This window comes from Mobula hypostoma, chromosome 8, assembly GCF_963921235.1.
Source record: "Mobula hypostoma chromosome 8, sMobHyp1.1, whole genome shotgun sequence".
Lineage (NCBI taxonomy): Eukaryota > Metazoa > Chordata > Chondrichthyes > Myliobatiformes > Myliobatidae > Mobula > Mobula hypostoma.
The window spans coordinates 5,092,569-5,117,138 of NC_086104.1; the positions used below are offsets into that span (position 1 = coordinate 5,092,569).

General features: G+C 43.9%; 1 protein-coding gene across 3 annotated transcripts in view; it reads right to left on the reverse strand.

Annotated features, from left to right (window-relative positions):
- Window positions 1-24,570, reverse strand: part of LOC134350345 (butyrophilin-like protein 8) — a 56,782-nt gene that overhangs the window by 9,568 nt on the left and 22,644 nt on the right. For all 3 annotated transcript variants that reach the window (XM_063055415.1, XM_063055414.1, XM_063055413.1), the window contains exons 2-4: window positions 21,974-22,050; window positions 15,970-16,308; window positions 634-918 (exon numbers count right to left, since the gene is read on the reverse strand). In XM_063055415.1, the coding sequence (XP_062911485.1) occupies window positions 634-918; window positions 15,970-16,308; window positions 21,974-22,049 (700 nt within the window). In that variant the 5' untranslated portion in view covers window position 22,050. The remainder of the gene's footprint in view (window positions 1-633; window positions 919-15,969; window positions 16,309-21,973; window positions 22,051-24,570) is intronic.

Here is a 24,570-nt window from a genome sequence, read left to right on the forward strand (position 1 = left end):
TAGCATTAACATCCTTCCCACTGGGATATTAGTCCCCCTCCAGTTCAGGTGCTCTGACTTCTGGGAGTTTCCACCCCCTGACCCCTCTTCCTTTTCCCCATTCTGGGTTCCCTCTTTTCTCCTCCCTCTGGTTTCGCTCCTCTTTTCATTTCTCCATGTTCCATTCTCCTCTATCAGATTCCTCCTTCCGCTCTTTACCATTTCCATCTATCATCTCCCAGCTTCTCACTTCATCCCTCACCCCCACACCATCCCCCCCCTTACCTGGTATCACCATCACCTGCCAGCTCCTTCCCTCACCTCCTTATTCTAGCTTTTTCCCCCTTCCTCTCCAGTCCTGTTGAAGGGTCTTGACAAGAAACGTCGACTGTTTATTCCCTTCCATAGATGCTGCCTGACCTGCTGAGTTCCTCTAGTATTTAGTGTGTGTTGCTCTGGATTTCCAGCATCTGTAGAATCTTGCATTTAGAGCGCAAAAGATCATGTTCCCTGGTGCGTGTACCTTGAGCGATTAATGCAAAACTCGACTTTCACGCGTGGTACTTTGAAACAGCCTTCAGGTAACTGGCTGAAGAAGGCAGAGCAAAGAGAGAACACCTCTTGGCTATGCCATTTCAACGCCGCCATACTCACAGAGAACGATGAATACAAAGGACACCGTCTCGTTCAGGTGCCTGTCCCTCATGGCGCAGGTATAATTGTTGATGGGCCTGTGACCCAGGCTGAGTATGCTCCGTGTGTGGATGCTGCCATCCGTGCTGTTTAGGTTCTCCGTATGGGCGTACATGGTCAGCTGTTTCCCTAGCCCGTTCTCCCAGGTTACCGTTGGCTCTGGGAACCACCCAGACGACTCGCAGACCAGAACAGAGAGGCCCTGGCTGGTGACATGAGAGTGGATGACTGGCTGTTCGCCAACGGCTGGAATAGAAGAGGACACATCTCAAAGTTCAAAGTAAATTTATTTTCAAAGAACATATATGTTACTATACACTACCTTACGATTCATTTTCTTGAGGGCATTCAAAGGTTAATTTACTATCAAAGTACACAACTCTGAAATAATTCTTCTTCAAATAGCTACAAAACCAAGAAAGAATGGCAGCACGCTCATCAACCCCCAAATCACCCTCCCCCACACAAAAAAAAGAGAAAGATCAGGCGAAAAACACAGAATATAAAAAAAACTACAAGATTGGGAAAAAAAAATCTATAGTCCAAGTCCACATCCAAAATGCAGTAAACCTGGGCAACGCTCTATGGGCACAGAGGCAGGCCTTTGCCTCGCCAGCAGCAAGCGATTCCCCAAAGATCAAAAGTCAGCCTCCCTTCTCTGGCAGCAGATCAATCCCACCAGTGGTAAAAAGGCCATCTCCCCTCTCCGGCAACAGAGCCTTCCCACCAGTGATAAAAAGGCAGTCTCTCCTCTCCAGCAGCAGAGCGATCTCCCAGCAACAAGGCAAAATACTGAGAACATGAGTTGTAAAGTCCAAGAAACTGAGTCCATAGTTTGTGGAATCAGTTCAGAGTTGAGGTGAGTGAACTTATTCACACCAGTTCAGAACCCTGATGGTTGAAGGGGAATAACCATTCCTGAACTGGTGGTGGGTCCTGAAAGCTCCTGTACTTTCCCTCCAATAACAGCAACGAGAAGAGAACATGGCATGGAAGGTGGGGGCAGGGGGGGGTCCTTGCAACCTATGCCAAATGAGAGACTCCAGTCTGACCACTCTGGGTGCAAATACCACCAGATATAGATTAGTCTTATTGTCTCATGCACATCAAAACACTCTGTGAAATGTGGAAATGTGTCTTGCGATAACAACCAACACAATCCAAGGATTGGGCTGGGGGAAGCCTGCAAGTGTCCCCATGCTTTTGCTGCCAACATAATATACCCACAACAAACCCTAACCTGTATGTCTTTGGAGTGTGAAAGGAAACCGGAGCACCTGGGGGGGAAACATACGATTGTGGAAAGAATATACAAACTCCTACCAGCAGCGAGAATTGAACCCACGTTGCTGGCTCTGTACAGTATTACGCTAACCACTACACCACTGTGCTGCCTACTACCTGAGAAATACTGTATAACAGTCTTCAGTCACACAGCAAGCCTCCAGAAGAGAGCCCAAGAGAATACAAGAGATTGGAAAGGACCCTGAAGGCCAGATCCCATTTTCACCGAATGCGGGCAGGCACAACCTGAAACGCCTGATACCGCAACCCATATACAGAGAGCAGCTAGCAGAATGCCACTGACCCAGGTTCAATCCCCATTTCCGGTGCTGTCCGTGTGGAGTTTGCACGTTCTCCCTGTGACTGTGGGGTTTGCCCCATTGCTTCAGTTTTCACCCACTTCCTAAAGTTGGCAGATGGACAGGATGATGGCTTCTGGCGTGTATGCAAGGGGATTGATGGGAATGTGAGGGAAAATTAGCACGTTAAGTGTGTTCTGTGGGCCAGCATGGACTTGATGGGCCGAATAAGCTTTTCCAATATAGTGAGGAAATAAGGAATGAGTTCCAGCATCATAGGACAAGTATTAAAGATGACCAATTACAATCCAGATTGGACCTCCGAGGCAAAGCTGGAGCAGAAGAATTGCACAGTGAGGAGGACATGTTACTATGGCATGTATCCTGAGCCCTCAAGGATGGAAACAACATAGAACACAGAACTTTACAGCACAGTACAGGCCTCTCGGCCCACAATGTTCTGTCAACCTATTAACCTACTCTAAGATCAATCCAACTCTTCACTCTCACATAGCCACTCCGCCTTTTACTTAAAATATGTGCCTATCTCTAAGTCTCTTAAAAGTCCCTAACATATCTGCCTCTACCATCACCCGTGGTAGTAGGGGACTCCATAGTGAGAGGTACAGATAGGGGTTTCAACCTCAACAGGCAGGATTTAAGGATGGTGTGTTGCCTCCCTGGTGCCAGGATCCAGGACGTCATGGACCAATTGCAGGGCATCCTCAGGGGAGAAGGTGATCAGCCGGAGGTGGTGGTGCATGTCGGCACAAATGACGTCAGGAAGAGGAGGAGAGACATTCTACAGCGTGACTTCAGAGAACTCGGAAGAAGGCTGAAAAGCAGGACCTCCAGGGTGGTTATCTCCGGTTTGCTTCCAGTTCCTTGTGCTGGTGAGGACAGGAACAGGGAGACAGGTAATTTGAATGTGTGGCTGAGGAGCTGGTGCAGGAAGCAGGGATTTAGATTCTTGGACCACTGGGATCTGTTTTGGGGTAAGGATGAATTGTACAGAAGAGACAGTTTGCACCTTAACAGACGGAAGACCAGTGTTCAGGCAGGCAAGTTTGCCACTGCCACACGGGTGTGTTTAAACTAAGTAGTGGGAGGGAGGGGACTAACTGGAAATATAAGAATGGAGTTAAAGGGAAAGAGAGAATAAGAAAAGTTAAGAAAGACAACAGAATTAACGGGGCAGAAAGCTAAGGAAGGGGATCGGAGAGCATGGCCAAGTGCAATAGGAAATCGATGTGAAAAGTGAGGGGAGTAAAAGTATTACTTTAAAAGGATTAAAAGTATTATATATGAATGCACAGAGTATAAGAAATAAAGTGGATGAGCTTGAGACTCAGTTGGAAATTGGCAAGTATGATGTTGTGGGAATAACAGAGACATGGCTGCAAGACGACCAGGGCTGGCAAATGAATATTCAGGGGTATAGATCCTATCGACAGGTTGGCAGAGGGGGTGGCGTGGCTCTGTTGGTGTGGAATGAAATTCAGTCACTTGCGAGGGGGAACATAGAATCAGGAGATGTAGAGTCTGTATGGATAGAACTGAGAAACTGTAAGGGCAAAAAGACCCTAATGGGAGTTATTTACAGGCCCCCAAACAGAAGCCTGGATATAGGGTGCAAGTTAAATCAAGAGTTAAAATTGGCATGTTGCAAAGGTAATTCTACGGTTGTTATGGGGGATTTCAACATGTAGGTAGACTGGGAAAATCAGGTTGGTACTGGACCCCAAGAAAGGGAGTTTGCGGAGTCCCTCCGAGATGGATTCTTAGAGCAGCTTGTATTAGAGCCTACCAGGGAGAAAGCAATTCTGGATTTAGTGTTGCGTAATGAGCCAGGTTTGATAAAGGAACTCGAGGTAAAGGAGCCATTAGGAGGTAGTGACCATATGATAAGTTTTAATCTACAATTTGAGAGGGAGAAGGGAAGATTGGAAGTGTAAGTATTACAGTTGAACAAAGGGGACTATGGAGACATGAGGGAGGAGCTGGCCAAAGTTGACTGGAAAGATACCCTAGCAGGGATGACAGTGGAAGAACAATGGCAGGTATTTCTGGGAATAATACAGAAGGTGCAGGATCAGTTCATTCCAAAGAGGAAGAAAGATTCTAAGGGGAGTAAGGAGCGACCATGGATGACAAGGGAAGTCAAGGACAGTATAAAAATAAAAGAGGAAGTATAACATACTTTATACTTTATAGTCGCCAAACAATTAGTACTAGAACGTACAATCATCACAGCGATATCTGATTCTGCGCTTCCCACTCCCTGGATTACAAATATTAAATATTAAAAATATTAAACATAGTAAAATTAGTAAATATTAAAAATTTAAATTATAAATTGTTACGTAACTGGCAACAATGAATGTTCATCGAGACAGGTTTTATGAAAACAACCAAACATTTATTAAACACACATAAACGATAAGAGGGAAAAAAAACACAAAGGAAAACTTTAACCGGAGGTTAAACAGGTACGCAGCCGTTCATCAACTCCACTCGGCTCTGGTTCTGAAAGCGTTAAATGCGAAAACAGTTCTTAAAGCAATACAGTCGAAAGTCCAACAGTTTTACACATTCAATTGGGAGAGACTTCTCTGGAGAACGATTTCTTCACCGACGCACCTTTACTGCCGGTTCTGTCCATAGGATTCCCGATGCCGAAAATAAGCAGTTTAAATCAACTGACCTTAAATTATTCAAAGAGAGAGAGAGCCTTTGTGCATGAACTCATTGTGCTATTGCAAGAGTTATCTCGGTGCAGGTTCTCTTCAATGACGACTCAGTAAGGTCGATCCTTTATTAAACTGCCAAACGATGCCGACTTCTCTCGATCCTTCACTTCGATGAATTCTTCACTCTCCCTTCAAGACTGTCGGAATTGAGTAAATTGGTACTTCCAGCCACAAATTCCCAGTCCAAATACAATATCTTGTAAGAGAACGCACCTTCCATTTTAAAAATGAAACTGCGTCACAAAAACAAACATGCAACAAAAATGGAGGCACAGCACGTTCTACCAGGAAATCTACAAACTCAAAAACCTATTGCGTCACCTGAGTCGACCCTTATATAGTCACGGGGGGGTGCACATGTCATCACGTGACCTCACATCGGCAGGAAAATCACAGCAGGTGACCTCCAAAAGACCATTACAGCATTCTCACAAAAAAAAACAGATCTCCTTGAGCATGTAACAATTTCTATACATAGAAAATAGAAAAATGGAAAGTAAGGTAGTGCAAAAAAAAACCGAGAGGCAGGTCCGTACATTTGGAGGGTACGGCCCAGATCCGGGTCAGGATCCGTTCAGCAGTCTTATCACAGTTGGAAAGAAGCTGTTCCCAAATCTGGCCATACGAGTCTTCAAGCTCCTGAGCCTTCTCCCGGAGGGAAGAGGAACGAAAAGTGTGTTGGCTGGGTGGGTCGTGTCCTTGATTATCCTGGCAGCACTGCTCCAACAGCGTGCGGTGTAAAGTGAGTCCAAGGACGGAAGATTGGTTTGTGTGATGTGCTGCAGCGTGTTCACGATCTTCTGCAGCTTCTTTCGGTCTTGGACAGGACAACTTCCATACCAGGTTGTGATGCACCCTAGAAGAATGCTTTCTACGGTGCATCTACAAAAATTAGCGAGGGTTTTAGGGGACAGGCCAAATTTCTTTAGTTTTCTCAGGAAGTAAAGTCGCTGGTGGGCCTTCTTGGCAGTGAACTCTGCTTGGTTGGACCAAGTCAGGTCATTTGTGATTTTGACCCAGAGGAACTTAAAGCTTTTGACCTGTTCCACTTGCGCACCACCGATGTAAATTGGGTTGTGCGGTCTGCTACTCCTTCTGAAGACAACGACCAATTCCTTCGTCTTGCTGACATTGAGGGATAGGTTATTGTCTTCGCACCATGCCACCAGGTTCTAAACTTCCTCTGTGTACTCAAACTCATCATTAGCAAGAATAAGTGGGAAGCCAGAGGAATGGGAGACTTTTAAGGAGCAACAGAAGATAACTTAAAAGGCAATACGGGGGGGAAAAAGATGCGGTACGAAGGTAAGTTAGCCAAGAATATAAAGGAGGATAGTAAAAGCTTCTTTAGGTATATGAAGACGAAAAAATTAGTTAAGACCAAAATTGGGCCCTTGAAGACAGAAACGGGTGAAATTATTATGGGAAACAAGGAAATGGCAGACGAGCTGAACAGGTACTTTGGATCTGTCCTCACTAGGGAAGACACAAACAATATCCCAGATGTAACAGTGGCCAGAGGACCTAGGGTAACAGAGGAACTGAAGGAAATTCGCATCAGGCAGAAACTGGTGTTGGGTAAACTGATGGGACTGAAGGCTGATAAATTCCCAGGGCCTGATGGTCTGCATCCCGGGGTACTTAAGGAGGTGCATTGGTAATCATTTTCCAATGTTCTATAGATTCAGGATCAATTCCTGCTGATTGGAGGGTAGCTAATGTTATCCCACTTTTCAAGAAAGGAGGGAGAGAGAAACCAGGCAATTATAGACCAGTTAGTCTGACATCAGTGGTGGGGAAGATGCTGGAATCAATTACAAAAGATGAAATAGTGGCATATTTGGATAGCAGTTGCAGGATAGGTCCGAGTCAGCATGGATTTATGAAGGGGAAATCATGCTTGACTAATCTTCTGGAATTTTTTTGAGAATGTAAATATGAAAATGGACATGGGAAAGCCAGTGGATGTAGTGTACCTGGACTTTCAAAAAGCCTTTGATAAGGTCCCAAATAGGAGGTTAGTGGGCAAAATTAGAGCAAACGTTATTGGAGGTAGGGTATTGACATGGATAGAAAATTAGTTGGCAGACAGGAAACAAAGAGTAGGGATTAACAGGTCCTTTTGAGAATGACAGGCAGCAACAAGTGGGGTACCGCAAGGCTCGGTGCTGGGACCGCAGCTATTTACAATATATGTTAATGATTTAGATGAACAGATTAAAAGTAACATTAGCAAATTTGCAGATGACACAAAGCTGGGTGGCAGTGTGAAATGTGAGGAGGATGTTATGAGAATGCAGGGTGACTTGAGCAGGCCTGGGTGAGTGGGCAAATGCAGTTTAATGTGGATAAATGTGAAGTTATCCACTTTGGTGGTAAGAACAGGAAGGCAGATTACTATTTGAATGGTGTCAAGTTAGGAAAAGGGGAAGTACAATGAGATCTAGGTGTTCTTGTACATCAGTCACTGAAAGCAAGCATGCAAGTACAGCAGGCAGTGAAGGAAGCTAATGGCATGTTGGCCTTCATAACAAGGAGAGTTGAGTATAGAGCAAAGAGGTCCTTCTGTAGTTGTACAGGGCCCTGGTGAGACCACATCTGGAGTATTGTGTACAGTTTTGGTCTCCAAATTTGAGGAAGGACATCCTTGCTATTGAGGGAGTGCAACGTAGGTTCACAAGGTTAATTCCCGGGATGGCGGGACTGTCATATGTTGAAAGATTGGAGCGACTGGGCTTGTATACACTGGAATTTAGAAGGATGAGAGGGAATCTGATTGAATCATAGAAGATTATTAAGGGATTGAACACGCTAGAGGCAGGAAACATGCTCCCGATGTTGAGGGAGTCCAGAACCAGAAGCCACAGTTTAAGAATAAGGGGTAGGCCATTTAGAACGAAGTTGAGGAAAAACTTTTTCACACAGAGGGTTGTGATTCTGTGGAATGCTCTGCCTCAGAAGGCAGTGGAGGCCAATTCTCTGGATTCTTTTAAAAAAAGAGTTAGATAGAGCTCTTAAAGATAGCGGAGTCAAGGGATATGGGGAGAAGGCAGGAAAAGGGTACTGATTGTGGATGATCAGCCCTGATCACAGTGAATGGCGGTGCTGGCTCGAAGCACTGAATGGCCTACTCCTGCACCTATTGTCACCCCTGACGAGTCATTCCACATACCCACCACCCTCCTTACCTCTGACAATCCCTTATACTTTTCTCCAATCACCTTAAAATTATGCTCCCTTACATTTCCGCCCTGAGAAAGATCTCTGGCTATCCACTCAACCTCTCCCTAACCTGGCCTCTTCTCCCTTCCTTTTCAGTCTGAAGGAAGCCTTGGCCAGAAACGTTAACTGTTTATTCTTCTGTGGATGCTGCCTGACTGGCTGAGATTCTCCAGCATTTTATGTGTTACTTTGGATTTCAGGCATCCACTACCCCTCCCTCAAACTACATCACTATTTTATTATTTCTTGTCAGTCACCTTTTGTACAGCAACACTGCACCTTTGTGGACATACAATCAGTCTGTACAAATGCTAATCTAAAGTATTTATTTTTATTGTTTTTCTAAAAATAAGTTTTTAAAAGAAATTCTTTATGCTTATTGTTTTATTTATATGCTGTGTCGGATCCAGTACAACGATCATTTGTCCTCCTTTATACCTGCCGACTGATGAATGACAACAAACCTGGAATCTTTAATCTGCAGAATCACGTGTTCATAAAATATTTTTTTAAAAACAGTCTGGATTATTTAATTAACTGTTCCAAATGCACAGCCAACATATAACCATATAGCAATTACAGCACGGAAACAGGGCATCTTGGCCCTTTTACTCCATGCCGAACTCTTACTCTCACCTAGTCCCACCGACCTGCACTCAGCCCATAACCCTCCATTCCTTTCCTGTCCATATATCCATCCAATTTAACTTTAAATGACAACATCAAACCTGCCTCTACCACTTCTGCTGGAAGCTCGTTCCACACAGCTACCACTCCCTGAGTAAAGAAGTTCCCTAAACTTTTGCCCTGTAACTCTCAACTCATGTCCTCGTTTGAATCTCCCCCACTCTCAATGGAAAAAGCCTATCCATGACAACTCTATCTATCCCCCTCAATTTTAAATACCTCTATCAAGTTCCCCCTCAACCTTCTACGCTCCAAAGAATAAAGACCCAACTTGTTCAACCTTTCTCTGTAACTTAGGTGATGAAACCCAGATAACATTCTAGTAAATCTTCTCTGTACTCTATTTTGTTGACATCTTTCCTATAATTCTGTGACCAAAACTGTACACAATACTCCAAATTTCGCCTCACCAATGCCTTGTACAATTTCAACATTACATCCCAAGTCCTATACTCAATGCTCTGATTTATAAAGACCAGCATACCAAAAGCTTTCTTCACCACCCTATCCACATGAAATTCCACCTTCAGGGAACTATGCACCATTATTCCTAGATCCCTCTGTTCTACTGCATTCTTCAATGCCCTACCAATTACCATGCATGTCCTATTTTGATTAGTCCTATCAAAATGTAGCACCTAACATTTATCAGCATTAAACTCCATCTGCCATCTTTCAGCCCACTCTTCTAACTGGCCTAAATCTCTCTGCAAGCTTTCAAAACCTACTTCATTATCCACAACTCCACCTATCTTAGTATCACCTGCATACTTACTCATCCAATTTACAACCACATCATCCAGAACATTAATGTATATAACAAATAACAATGGACCCAGTACAGATCCCTGAGGCACACTACTAGTCACCGGCCTCCAATCTCACAAACAGTTATCCACCACCACTCTCTGGTGTCTCCCATCCAGCCACTGCTGAATCCATTTTACTACTTCAATATTAATACCTAATAACTGAGCATTCATAACCAACCTTCCAAGTGGTACCTTGTCAAAGGCCACACTGAAGTCCATATAGACAACATCCACCGCTTTACCCTCGTCAACTTTCCTAGTAACCTCTTCAAAAAATTCAATAAGATTTGTCAAACATGACCTTCCACGCACAAATCCATGTTGACTGTTCCTAACCAGACCCTGTCTGTCCAGATAATTATATATACCAACTCTAAGAATACTTCCCATGAATTTACCCACCACTGACATCAAACTCACAGGCTGATAATTGCTAGGTTTACTCTTTGAACTCTTTTTAAACCATAGAACCATAGAAACTACAGCACAGAAACAGGACCTTTGGCCCTTCTTGACTGTGCCGAACCATTTTCTGCCTAGTCCCACTGACCTGCACACGGACCATATCCCTCCATACACCTCCCATCCATGTATCTGTCCAATTTATTCTTAAATATTAAAAACAACCCGCATTTACCACCTCATCTGGCAGCTCATTCCATACTCCCACCACTCTCTGTGTGAAGAAGCCCCCCCCAATTTTCCCTTTAAACTTTTCCCCCCTCACCCTTAACCCATGTCCTCTGGTTCTTTTCTCCCCTTGCCTCAGTGGAAAAATCCTGCTTGCATTCACTCTATCTATGCCCATCATAATTTTATATACCTCTATCAAATCTCCCCTCATTCTTCTACACTCCAGGGAATAAAGTCCTAACCTATTCAACCTTTCTCCGTAACTGAGTTTCTCAAGTCTTGGCAACATCCTTGTAAACCTTCTCTGCACTCTTTCAACTTTATTTATATCCTTCCTGTAATTTGGTGACCAAAACTGAACACAATACTCCAGATTCGGCCTCACCAATGCCTTATACAACCTCATCATAACATTCCAGCTCTTATACTCAATACTTCGATTAATAAAGGCCAATGTACCAAAAGCTCTCTTTACGACCCTATCTACCTGTGACAACACTTTTAGGGAATTTTGTATCTGTATTCCCAGATCCCTCTGTTCCACTGCACTCCTCAGTGCCTTACCATTAACCCTGTATGTTCTACCTTGGTTTGTCCTTCCAACGTGCAATACCTCACACTTGTCAGTATTAAACTCCATCTGCCATTTTTCAGCCCATTTTTCCAGCTGGTCCAAGTCCCTCTGCAGGCTCTGAAAACCTTCCTCACTGTCTACTACACCTCCATTCTTTGTATCATCAGCAAACTTCCTGATCCTATTTACCACATTATCATCCAGATCATTGATATAGATGACAAATAACAATGGACCCAGCACTGATCCCTGTGGCACACCACTAGTCACAGGCCTCCACTCAGAGAAGTAATTCTCTACCACCACTCTCTGGCTTCTTCCATCGAGCCAATGTCTAATCCAATTTACCACCTCTCCATGTATACCTAGCGACTGAATTTTCATAACTAACCTCCCATGCGGGACCTTGTCAAAGGCCTTACTGAAGTCCATGTAGACAATATCCACTGCCTTCCCTTCATCCACTTTCCTGGTAACCTCCTCGAAAAACTCCAACAGATTGGTCAAACATGACCTACCATGCACAAAGCCATGTTGACTCTCTCTAATAAGCCCCTGTCTATCCAAATGCTTGTAAATTCTGTCTCTAAGTACTCCCTACAATAACTTAACTACTACTGACGTTAAACTCACCGACCTATAATTTCCCGGATTACTTTTCGATCCTTTTTTAAACAACGGAACAACATGAGCCACTCTCCAATCCTCCGGCACTTCACCTGTAGACAGCGACATTTTAAATATTTCTGCCAGGGCCCCCGCAATTTCAACACTAGTCTCCTTCAAGGTCCGAGGGAACACTCTGTTAGGTCCCAGGGATTTATCCACTTTAATTTTCCTCAAGACAGCAAGCACCTCCCCCTTTTCAATCTGTACAGTTTCCATGGTCTCACTACTTGATTCCCTCAATTCCATAGATTTCATGCCAGCTTCCTTAGTAAATACAGACGCAAAAAACCTATTTAAGATCTCCCCCATTTCCTTTGGTCGGCTTTGTGCGGAACCACTCTGATCTTCAAGAGGACCAATTTTATCCCTTACAATCCTTTTGCTCTTAATATACCTGTAAAAGCTCTTTGGATTATCCTTCACTTTGACTGCCAAGGCAACCTCATGTCTTCTTTTGGCCCTCCTGATTTCTTTCTTAAGCATTTTCTTGCACTTCTTATACTCCTCAAGCACCTGATTTACCCCGTTTCCTATACATTTCATACAACTCCCTCTTCTTCTTTATCAGAGTTGCAATATCCCTTGAGAACCAAGGTTCCTTATTCCTATTCAATTTGCCTTTAATCCTGACAGGAACATACAAACTCTGCACTCTCAAAATTTCCCCTTTGAAGGCTTCCCACCTACCAATCACATCTTTGCCAGAGATCAACCCGTCCCAATCCACGCTTTTTAGATCCTTTCTCATTTCTTCAAATTTGGCCCTCTTCCAGTTCAGAACCTCAACCCTAGGACCAGATCTATCCTTGTCCATGATCAAATTGAAACTAATGGTGTTATGATCACTGGAACCAAAGTGCTCCCCTACACAGACTTCTGTCACTTGCCCTAATTCGTTTCCTAACAGGAGATCCAATATTGCATCCCCTCTAGTTGGTCCCTCTATATACTGATTTAGAAAACTTTCCTGAACACATTTTACAAACTCTAAACCATCTAGACCCCTAACAGTATGGGAGTCCCAATCAATGTATGGAAAATTAAAATCCCCTACCACCACAACTTTATGTTTCCTGCAGTTGCCTGCTATCTCTCTGCAGATTTGCTCTTCCAAGTCTCGTTGACTATTGGGTGGTCTGTAATACAATCCCACTAATGTGGCCATACCTTTCCTGTTTCTCAGCTCCACCCATAAGGACTCAGTAGACAAGCCCTCTAATCTGTCCTGCCTGAGCACTGCTGTAATATTTTCCCCAACAAGCAATGCTACTCCCCCACCTTTCATTCCTCTGCCTCGATCACTTCTGGAACAATATGAGCAATACGCCAATCCTCCGGCACCATCCCTGTTTCTAATGACATTTGAAATATTTCTGTCAGAGCCCCTACTATTTCCACACTAACTTCCCTCAAGGTCCAGGGAATATCTTGTCAGGACCCAGAGACTTATCCACTTTTATATTCCTTAAAAGCGCCAGTACTTCCTCTTCTTTAATCATCATAGTTTCCATAACTTCCCTGCCCGTTTCCCTTATCTTACACAATTCAATATCCTTCTCCTTAGTGAATACCAAAGAAAAGAAATTGTTCAGAATCTCCCCCACCTCTTTTGGCTCCACACATAGCCATCCACTCTGATTCTCCAAGGGACCAATTTTATCCCTCACTATCCTTTTGCTATTTATGTAATGGTAGAAACCCTTGGGATTTATTTTCACCTTACTTGCCAAAGCAACATCATATCTTCTTTTACCTTTTCCAATTTCTTTCTTAAGATTCTTTTCACATTCTTTATATTCCTCGAGCACCTCATCTACTCCATGCTGCCTATATTTATTGTAGGCATCTCTCTTTTTCTGAACCAAGTTTCCGATATCCCTTGAAAACCATGGCTCTCTCAAACTTTTAACCTTTCCCTTCAACCTAACAGGAACATAAAGATTCTGGACTCTCAAAATTTCACCTTTAAATGACCTCCATTTCTCAATTACATTCTTCCCATAAAACAAATTGTCCCAATCCACTCCTTCTAAATACTTTCGTATCTCCTCAAAGTTAGCCTTCCTCCAATCAAAAATCTCAACCTTGGGTCCAGACCTATCCTTTTCCATAATTATATTGAAACTAATAGCATTGTGATCACTGGACCCGAAGTGCTCCCCAACACAAACCTCCGTCATCTGACCTATCTCATTCCCTAACAGGAGATCCAACACTGCCCCTTCTCTAGTTGGTACCTCTATGTATTGCTGCAAAAAACTATCCTGCACACATTTTACAAACTCCAAACCATCCAGCCCTTTTACAGTATGGGCTTCCCAGTCTATGTGTGGAAAATTGAAATCTCCCACAATCACAACCTTGTGCTTACTACAAATATCTGCTATCTCCTTACAAATTTGCTCCTCCAATTCCCACTCTCCATATGGTCTAGAATACACCCCTATAAGTGTTACTACACCTTTTCCATTCCTCAATTTCACCCAAATAGCCTCCCTAGACAAGGCCTCTGATCTATCCTGCCAGAGTACCACTGTAATATTTTCTCTGACAAGCAATGTAACACCTCCCCCTCTTGTCCCTCCGATTCTATCATACCCAAAGTAATTAAATTAAATCCAGGAAAATTTAGTTGCCAATCACACCCCTCCTGTAACCATGTTTCACTTATAGCTACCACATCATACTTCCGGGTATCAATCCATGCTTTAAGCTCATCCACCTTTCTTATAATGCTCCTAGCATTAAAATAAATAAGAAATTTTCCACCTCTTACTCTGTTTATCACTAACTGTGCAAACAACTTCACTATTTTCTTTTTCTTCCTTCTTCCCTACATCTGTTCCTACACTCTGGTTCCCCTCCCCCCTCGTATCTAGTTTAAATCCATCGGAGCCTCTCTAGCAAACCTTCCCGCAAGAATATTTGTCCCCCTCCAGTTCAGATGTAAACTGTCCCGCCGGAACAGGTCCCACCTTCCCTGGAAAACTGCCCAATTATCTATAAATCTGAAGCCCTCCCTCCTGCACTAGGTCTTCAGCCACATGTTGATCTGCGCTATCTTACAATTTCTAAACCTGCCTGCACCTGGCACGGGTAGCAGTCCTGAGATTGCTATCCTGGAGGTCCTGTCCTTTAACTTGGCGCCTGACTCCCTAAACTCACCTTTCAGGACCTACTCACTCTTCCTACCCACGTCATTGGTCCCTATATGGACCATGACATCCGGCTGCTCACCCTCCCTCGAGAATACCGAGAACTCGATCCGAGATATCGCAGACCCTGGCACCAGGGAGGCAACAGACCACCCAGGATTCTCGATCTCTCCCACAGAACCTTTCATCTGTCCCCCTAACTACTGAATCCCCTTCTGAGTTGAGGGTCCCATCTTGGTGCCAGAGACGCAACCACGGCAACTTGTCCCTGGTAGGTCGTCTCCATCAACAGTATCCAAGACGATGTACTTACTATTGGTGGGAACAGCCACAGGGGTGTTCTGCTCATTCTGTCTATTCCCCTTCCCTGTCCTGACAGTCACCCAGCTGCTTGTCTCCTGACTCTTAGGGGTGACTATCTTGCTGTAACTCCTCTCTATTTCTGCCTCACGAATGGTCCGAATGAATTCATGTCTAGATGACTCGCGCTGTTCTGCACTGCTTTGTAACTTAACGAGCATATCCAACACATACTAACAAGCCTTTGCTGGCTAAACTACAACAGTTAGTCATGCAATGTATATAAATTTCATTCTGGATGTTTAAAACCTTGAATTATAGAACTTGAAGTTTCAGCATGAGAGGTTACTGAGTAAAAGTGCCTATTTGAGGAAATATTCCCAGCACTTTGCCTCCTTGTGCTCTTTTATTCCCATTTTAAATACCATAAGACATACAAGTAGAATTAGGCTGTTCGGTCCATCGAGTCTGTTCTGCCATTCCATCATGGTTGCATTATTAACTCTCTCAACCCGATTCTCCAGTCTTCTCCCTGTAACCTTTGATGCCCTGACTAATCAAGAACCCATCAATTTCTTTAAATATAGCTAATGGCTTGACCTCCACCACCGTCAAGAAAAATGAGTTCCACAGACTCACCAGCCTCTGGCTAAAGAAATTCCTCATTTCTTTTCTGAAGGGATGAACTTTTACCCTGAGGATGTGTCCTCTGGTTTTAGACCTCCACCCCATTAAAGGAAACATCCTCTCAATGTTCACCATCTCAGTAATATAAAGCTATAGTATATGTCAGAATGAATTATCTAAAGGCTAGCTGAAGTTCTTAGGTTCTGGTTATTCTATTACCGTGCAATATAATGGCTCATAACAACTTATAGGACATAAATCGTAGAAGAAATCTACAGGTCCTACCTCTTACACTCAACACAATCTCTGCTTCGGCACTATGGGATCGACTAAAGACGTGAAGTCTGTAGACTCCAGAGTCCAACAGAGTCACATTCATCAGTCTCAGGGACACGTTCCCTTCAGGGATCTCAAGGGCATAAACCTCCGCTCGACCTTGATAGCTGGGATCTTGCTCTATTTGAGTAACTGAATAATTGTAGATTATTTTCATTGTATCCTGCTTTGTCCAACTGAAGGTGGTGGAGTTGGCATCATCTGGTGAAGAGTAATGGCACTGGATGACAAGATCTTCTCTGACCTTCTTAACTATATGGTACTTCATACATTTCACCTCCACCTGACCTGCAAACAAGTGAGACAGAAAGTCAATGTATGCACCTGAGCCAGTCCCAAATCCTAACCAATACCCAGGCGTTCAAAGTAAAATTATTATTAAAGTACATATATATCACCATATATTATCCTGAGATTCAATTTCTTGCAGGATTTCACAGTAGATACAAAGAAACACAATAGATTCAATTAAAAAAAAACTACAAAGACTGACAAACAACCAATGTGTAAAAAAAAAACCTTCATAAATAAATAATACTGAGGACATGAGTTGTAGAATCCTTTAAAGTGAGCCCATAGATTGCAGAATCAGTTCAGTGTTCAGGTGAGTGAAATCCACGCCAGTTCAGGAGCCTGATGGTTGAAGGGTAATAACTGTTCCTGAACCCGGTGGTGTGGGACCAAAGGCGAGAAGAGAGCATGGCCCAGTGGAGGTCCTTGATCATGGATGCTGCTTCCTTGTGGCAGCCCCTCTTGTAGATGTGCTCAATGGTGGGGTGGCAGCAGGATTAAGATCAGTACAATTTCTATCAGTGGTATTGCACTCGGGGAAACTGGGACATAGTGAAAATATGAGTGATCTCGAACAAACACAGGAGGATTTCTATCGGGTACAAGGAAAAGGCTGAAATATTAAAAACATTTCATAAGGGAACATAGTTTTAAGGTGATTAGAGAAACAAATAGGGGGATTTATGTTATGACAACAAAAATCTGAGGCGTAAAGGGACTTGGGAGTCCTTATGCAGGATTCCCTGAAAATTAATTTGCAGGTTGAGTCGGTGGTGAGAAAGGCAAATGCAATGTTGGCATTCATTTCATGAGGACTAGAATATAAAAGCAAAGATGTAATGCTGTCCTGATGATGGGTCTTGGCCCGAAATGTCAATTATACTTTTTCATAGATGCTGCCTGGCTTGTTGAGTTCCTCCAGCATTTTGTGTGTGTTGCTTGTAACATTGAGACTTTATAAGGCATAGATGAGACCTCACCTGGAGTACTGCGAGTAGGTTTGGATCACTTATCTTAGGAAGGATGTGCGTTACACTGGAGAGGGGTCAAAGGAGATTCACAAAAATGATTCCAGGATGGAATGGCTTGTCAAGTGAAGAGCGTTTGATGGCTCTGGGCCTGTACTCACTGGAATTTAGAAGAATGAGGGGTAACCTCTTTGAAACCCATCGAATGTTGAAAGGCCTCGATAGACTGGATGTAGAGAGGATGTTTCCTTTATTGAGATAGACTAGGACCAGAGGACACAGCCTTAGAATGGAGAGGAGGAGGAATTTCTCTAGCCAGAGAGTGGTGAATCTGTGGAATTCTTTGCCACAGACAGCTGTCGAGGCCAAGTTTTTATGTATATTTAAGGCAGAGGTTGATAGATTTTTGATTGGTCAGGGTATGAAGGGATGCTTGGGGGCAGGGGAGGCAAAAGATTAGGGCTGAGATGAAAGATGGATCAGCCATGATGAAACAGTGGAGCAGACTCAAAGGGCCAATTGGCCTAATTCTGCTCCTAAATCTTAAGGCCATATTACAGCTTTGTGCGCTGCAATTCAGAATTCAATTCCGGCATCCTTTGCATGGGTTTCCTCTGGGTCCTCCAATTTCTTCCCATAGACCAAAGACATACCAGTTAGCGGGTTAATTGGTCATTGTAAATTGTCCTGTGATTTGGCTAGGGTTAAACAGGCGGGTTGCTGGACAGTGTGGCTCTGTGTGCCAGAATGGCCTGCTCCTCACTGCATCTCCAAATAAATAAACAACGTCAACACAACATGGTGGTCCAAAAGGCCTGTACTGTTCTGCAGTGTTCCCCGTTCTAATTTTTCATCTCCCTTCACTCTAAAAGAGGCCACAGATGTGCCCAGAAACACAATTAAACCAAAGGAAGAAAAAGATGACGCAAGAATAGAGTGACATAAATATCATCAGCACAAGAAGATTTCAGACAGAACTAGATTAAAACAGCAATGCACACAAAATGTTGGAGGAACTCAGTCGGCCAGGCAGCATCTATGGATGTGAGTAAATAGTTGATGTTTTGGGCCAAGACACTTCATCAGGGCATAGAGTGAAGCTCAAAGCTTGGTCACCATGCCAGTATGGAAATTCAATAAGCATTAAGCAATTAAGTGGAAATTCATGGAAGGCCAAGTTATTGGGTGGATTTAAAGTGGAGGTTGACTTGTTCTTGATTAGTCAGGGCCTCAAAGGTTACGGGGAGAAGACAGGAGAACAGTTCTGAGTGGGATAATAAATCAGTCATGATTGAATGATAGAATAGACCTGATGGGCTGAATGGCCTAATACTACTGCAATGTCTTATGGCCTTTCTTGTACTTTGTTAATTTTTTATTCAGCTATACAGCACGGAATAGGCCCTTCAAACCTCGCCGCCCAGCAACCCCTGACAACCCTGATTTAATAACAGGACAATTTACAATGACCAATTAACCTGCCCCTTTGAGAGGAAACAGGAGCACTCGAGAAAACCTGTGCATTCCATGGGTAGAGTAACAGATCGCTGGGATTGAACTCCCAACTCTGATGCTCTGAGCTGTAATAGAGTCGTGCAAACAGCTGGGCTACTGTGGAGCCTTATGTCTAAATGTTGGAAGAACATTGAAAAAGCTTTTAATATCCTTTGATATTATTTGCTAGCTTCCTTTCATAGTTCATCTTTTCCCTCTTAATGACCTTCCTAGTTTCCTTTTGTAAGCTTTTAAAAACTTCCCAATCCTCTGTCTTCCCACTAATTTTTGCTTCCTTGTATGCCCCCTCCTTTGCTTTAACTTCGGCTTTGACTTCTCTTGTCAGCCACGGTTGCATCCTTTTTCCATTCAAAAATTTCTTCTTATTTGGAATATACCTGTCTTGCACCTTCCTCACGTCTCGCATAAACTCCAGCCACTGCTGCTCTGCCGTCCTTCCCGCCAGTGCCCCTTTCCAGTCAACTTTGGCCAGTTCCTCTCTCATGCCACTGTAATTTCCTTTACTCCACTGAAATACCGACACATCAGATTTCGGCTTCTCTTTTTCAAATTTCACAGTGAATTCAATCATGTTATGATCACTGTCTCCTAAGGGTTCCTTTACCTCAATCTCTCTAATCACCTCCGGTTCATTACACAACACCCAATCCAGCACAGCCAATCCCCTAGTGGGCTCAACAGCAAGCTGTTTTAAAAAGCAATCTCGCAGACGTTCTACAAATTCTCTCCCTTGAGATCCCAAGCCGACCTGATTTTCCCAATCCACTCGCATGTTAAAATCCCCCACAATTATCATAACACTGCCCTTCTGACAAGTCTTTTCTATTTCCTGTTGTAATTTGTAGTCCACATCATTGCATCTGTTAGGAGGTCTGTATACAACCGCCATCAGGGTCCTTTTACCCCTGCAATTTCTTAGCTCAACTCATAAAGATTCTGCACATTACGATCCTATGTCACCTCTTTCTAATGATTTAATATCATTTCTTACCAATAAAGCCATTCCACCCCCTCTGCCTACCTGCCTATCCTTCCGATACATCGTGCATCCTTGGACGTTCAGCTCCCAGAGACATGCATCCTTTAGCCAGGTCTCAGTAATGGCCACAATATCATACCTGCCAATCTGCAGCTGTATGACAAGATCATCCACCTTATTCCTTATGCTGCGTGCATTTAAGTGTAACACCTTAAAGCTGGTATTTGGTACTTTTTGCTTTGATTGCACTGCAACTCATCCCAATGGCTGTAAATTTGCTCCAGCACCTGCCTGTCCTTCCTGACATCATTATTGCTCACCATCTTAGATTTATTTCTGTTCCCCCCCGCCCCCACTCCATCATTCCAGTTTCCATCCCCCTGCCAAATTAGTTTAAACCTGCTCTGACAGCTCTATTAAACCTTCCTGCCAGGATATTGGTCCCCTTCGGGTTCAGGTGTAATCTGTCCTTTTTGAACAGGTCATACTTCCCCCAGAAGAGATCCCAATGATCCAATAATCTGATGCCCTGCCCCCTGCACCAGTCTCTCAGCCACGCATTCATCTGCCTGATCCTACTATTCTTGCCCTCGCAAGCGCGTGGCACAGGTAGCAATCCTGAGATTACTACCCTGGAGGTCCTGCTTCTCAGCTTCCTGGAAACTCCTGGAAATCTCTCTTCAGGACTTCCTCTCTTTTCCTTTCTATGTCATTGGTACCAACATGTACCAAGACAGCTGGCTGCTCGCCCTCTCCCTTCAGAATATTCTGGACCCGATCTGAGACATCTCGTACCCTGGCACCTGGGAGGCAACACACCATGCGGGTATCTCTATCAGGCTCACAGAATCTGTCTGTTCCCGACTATGGAATCCCCTATGACTACTGCATTCCTCTTCTCCCTCCTTGCCTCCTGCACAACAGCGCCAGGCTCAGTGCCAGAGACCCGGTCATCGTGACCGTCCCCTATCAGGTCACCCCCCTCAACAGCATCTAAAACGAGATACTTGTTGCTGAGTGGGGCAACCACAGGAGTGTTCTCCACTATCTGGGCATTTTCCTTCCCTCTCCTGACAGTCACCCAGTTTTCTGACCCCTGTAGCCTAGGGATGACTACCTCCCTGTAGCTCCTGTCTGTCACCTCTTCACTTTCCCTGATAAGCAGTAGGTCATCAAGCTGCAGCTCCAGATCCCTAACAGCTGCATCTAGGTGCACCTGGCACAGATGTGGCCATCAGGGAGGCTGGAGGTCTCCCAGGATTCCCACATCTGACACCCTGAACAAAGCACTAACCCTGCAGGCATCAGTGCTGCCAAAAGGTTTCGGCCTGAAACGTCGACTGTACTCGTTTCCATAGATGCTGCCTGGCCTGCTGAGTTCCGCCAGCATTTTGTGTGTGTTGCTTGGATTTCCAGCTTCTGCAGATTTTCTCACGTTTGTGATATCGGATTATTGGCAGGATTCTTGGCAGTCTGAAGGAACAGAGGGGTCTTGGAGTCCACATCCATTGATCCCTCAAAGTTACATGCAATTTAATAGGGTAGTCCAAAAGGTGTATGGTGTGTTGGCCTTCATTCTTCGAGGGACTGAGTTCATGAGCGAAGTAATGTTGCAGCTCAATAAAACCCTCGTTAGAGCACACTTGGAATTTATGTTCCCTTCTGGTTACCTCATTATAGAAAAGATGTGGAAGCTTTCGTGAGGGTCCATGAGGTTTAACAGGATATTGCCTGGATGAGAGAATGTCTTGTGAAGATAAGTTAAACAAGTGAGGGTTTTTCTTTTTGAAGCAAAGGAGGATGAGAGATAACTTGATAGAAGAGTACAAGATGATAAGAGTCTCAGATTGATTAGATAGTCAGAGACTTTTTCCTAGGGTGGAAATAGTCAATACAAGGGGACATAATTTTAGGTGGTTGGAGGAAAGTATGGGGGAGTACGAGTGGTTAGTTCATTACGCAGAGTGGTGGGGGTGTGAAACATCCTGCCAGGAGTGGTAGTAGAGGCAGATACATTAGAGGCATTGAAGAAACTCTTAGGCACATGGATGATAGAAAAATGGAGGGTTTTGTAGGGGAGAAGGTTAGGCTGATCTTAGACAGGGTACAAGATTGCTGGGATGAAGGACTGTAAGGTTCCATATTCCAATAATGGCGTGAAGGTGTTGATAGATGCACAGACATGGACACAGTTACGCACCTTTATCACCGGCGACACCTTGCGTTGTGGTCAGTAACATGACAAAGCCAACAAGTGAAATGGAGAGAGGAGACATTCTGCAGAAAGAAAAGAACAATTAGCAGACCAGAAAAGCTGAGCTCAAAGTTAGCATGATCTGTGTTCTAACCTGTATTCAAATATTCCTTGGAAATCCAAGCAAAACACAAAATGTTAGAAGAACTCAGCAGGCCAGGCAGCGTCTAGGGAAAATAAAGAGTACAGTCGATGTTTCAACAGCACTGGAAGGCTTTTTGGCTGCTACCTGGCCTGCTGAGTTCCTCCAGCATTTTGTGTGTGTTGTTCAAATAGTGCTTCTCCATTTGTGGTAAATGTTAACCACTTAATTAAGACCACCGATTACAAGAGACAGGAACAGAATTGGTCCACTTGGGCCATTGAGTCCAGTCCAGAATTCTCTCCTGGGTGATTAATTATCATGCTCAACCACATTTCCCTGCCTTCTCCCCATAACCTTTGGCACCCTTCCTAACAACACTTATGTACCAACCTCCACCTGAAATATACCCTATTACGCGGTCTCCACAGCATTTTGTCAATGAATTCCGTAGCCACCCTCTGACCAAGAACAATCCCCTTCATCTCTGTTCCAAAGGGTCTTCCATCTACTTTGAGACGATGCCATTTGGCCCGAGACTCCAGGGGGTGGGGAAGAGGGGGCATAGGTGGAGGGGAGGGAGAACAAAGGGGTGAGGGGAGGGTAAAAGTGAAGGAATGAGAGGTGGGGGAGAGACAGAGAGTACACACACGTATTGACACTGTCTTGCCTTTGTGGGCACATGAGAGCAGGAAGAATGCTTTACAGTTTGCAAGCTGATTCACAGATTCCCAGTGCACCAGTGGCTGATTTTTGTCTAGGTCAGTATTAGTCAGAACCAGTCTGGCCATTCTCCTCCAGCCTCTCTCAGTTCTATGAGAGACAAGGCTGCTCTCTGTAAACTCGAGAGACCAGTATGTGAAAATCCCAGAAGATCAGCAGTTTGAGATACTCAAACTACCCCATCTGGGACCAACAAACATTCCACAGTCAAAGTCACTTAGATCTTCCCCATTTTGATGTTTGGTCTGAACAGCAATTGAACCACTTGACCATGTCTGCATGCTTTTATGCATTGAGTTGCTAACATGACTGGTCAATTAGATATTTGCATTAACAAGGTGTATAGGTGTACCTAATAAAGTGGCCAGTGAGCATATATTCTATCGCTATCAGAAATCGAGTAAACAACTTGAAACAGTAACGCTAACAACACTGTAAATAGCTGCGAAGAAAATAGAAACCAGACTGTTCAAAGGTGCTTTGTTCCATGGATTATTCTCTTCATTAAACAAGATCATTACCTCTTTGTTTGTATGGATCTGTGTTCTCAATGGCCTCATCAAAAATCTGATCACGGTTTTGCAATATTCAAACTTAACACCCAGTGCCTTTTTAGGTGGGGAGTATGTTCCAGACCAACAATCATTCCACAGTCAAACTCACTTAGATCACAATTCTTCCCCATTCAGATGTCCAGTTGGAACAACAATTTCAGTCTTTGCATGAGAAGGTGTTTTAAACATTACCATTCAAGATGTACTCCAATTTCAAGGTTATGCCCTCCTTGACAATCAAGCAGAACAAATGAAACATGTTGCAATGAAAACTCAAACGTTCGATGCCTGCTTTCATGGTAAACAGACTCAGCTCGAGCTTCCTGGCAAAGTCAATGTGGCTGGAACAGAAGCCTGGGAATTAGACCAACAAATATACTGACCCAGGGCAACACTCTGATTCTGTTAGCGAAATTCACACACTGCTTACACAACAACCTATTTCCATTCGTCCCATCAATCAGATACCAACAAACCAAATGGCATGAAAACTAAACAAAGAACGCACCAAGGTTTTATTGAAATGAGACTACATTAGGCATCAGATTCCCACACACATAACAGAACAATCAGACCAATTGCCTAACGTTTGTCCTTGGTGGCTGCTCTGAGATTAATTTGCTTCCACTCCAGTTGAGATGGGCGATGTGGGACACAGCCAGCCTGGGATGGGGTAGGAGTTGCTTGATGGTGTGGCTGAGGTTGCGAGGGAGTTAATCTACTCCTGTTTTATGGTGCAAGGCAGTCGTCCTCTGTAAAGTCATGTGCAAACAGCTGACACATTGGCAAACACTCTCCACAAAGGACCTGCCATGACAGACAAATGGGCTTTGGACACGTATCGTGAGGCTCAACCCTCTCAATCCAATTCTCTTAACTTCACGCCTTAACTTTTGATGCCCTGACGAATCAAGAATCTATCAGCCCCCACCTTCAAACATACCCCATCATTAGTCTCCTTTGCTTCATGTGCCACTGAATTTCAGAGATTCACCACTGTTGGCTAAAGATATTGCTCCTTATCTCTGTTCGAAATGGACATCACTGTATTCTGAGACTGTCCCCTCTGGTCCTAGACTCACACAAGAAGAAACATCCTTTGCACATCCACCATATCTAGAACTATCAATATTTCATTGGTTTTCATGAGATCCCCCTCTCATTGTTCTAGTGAGTCTCGCCAT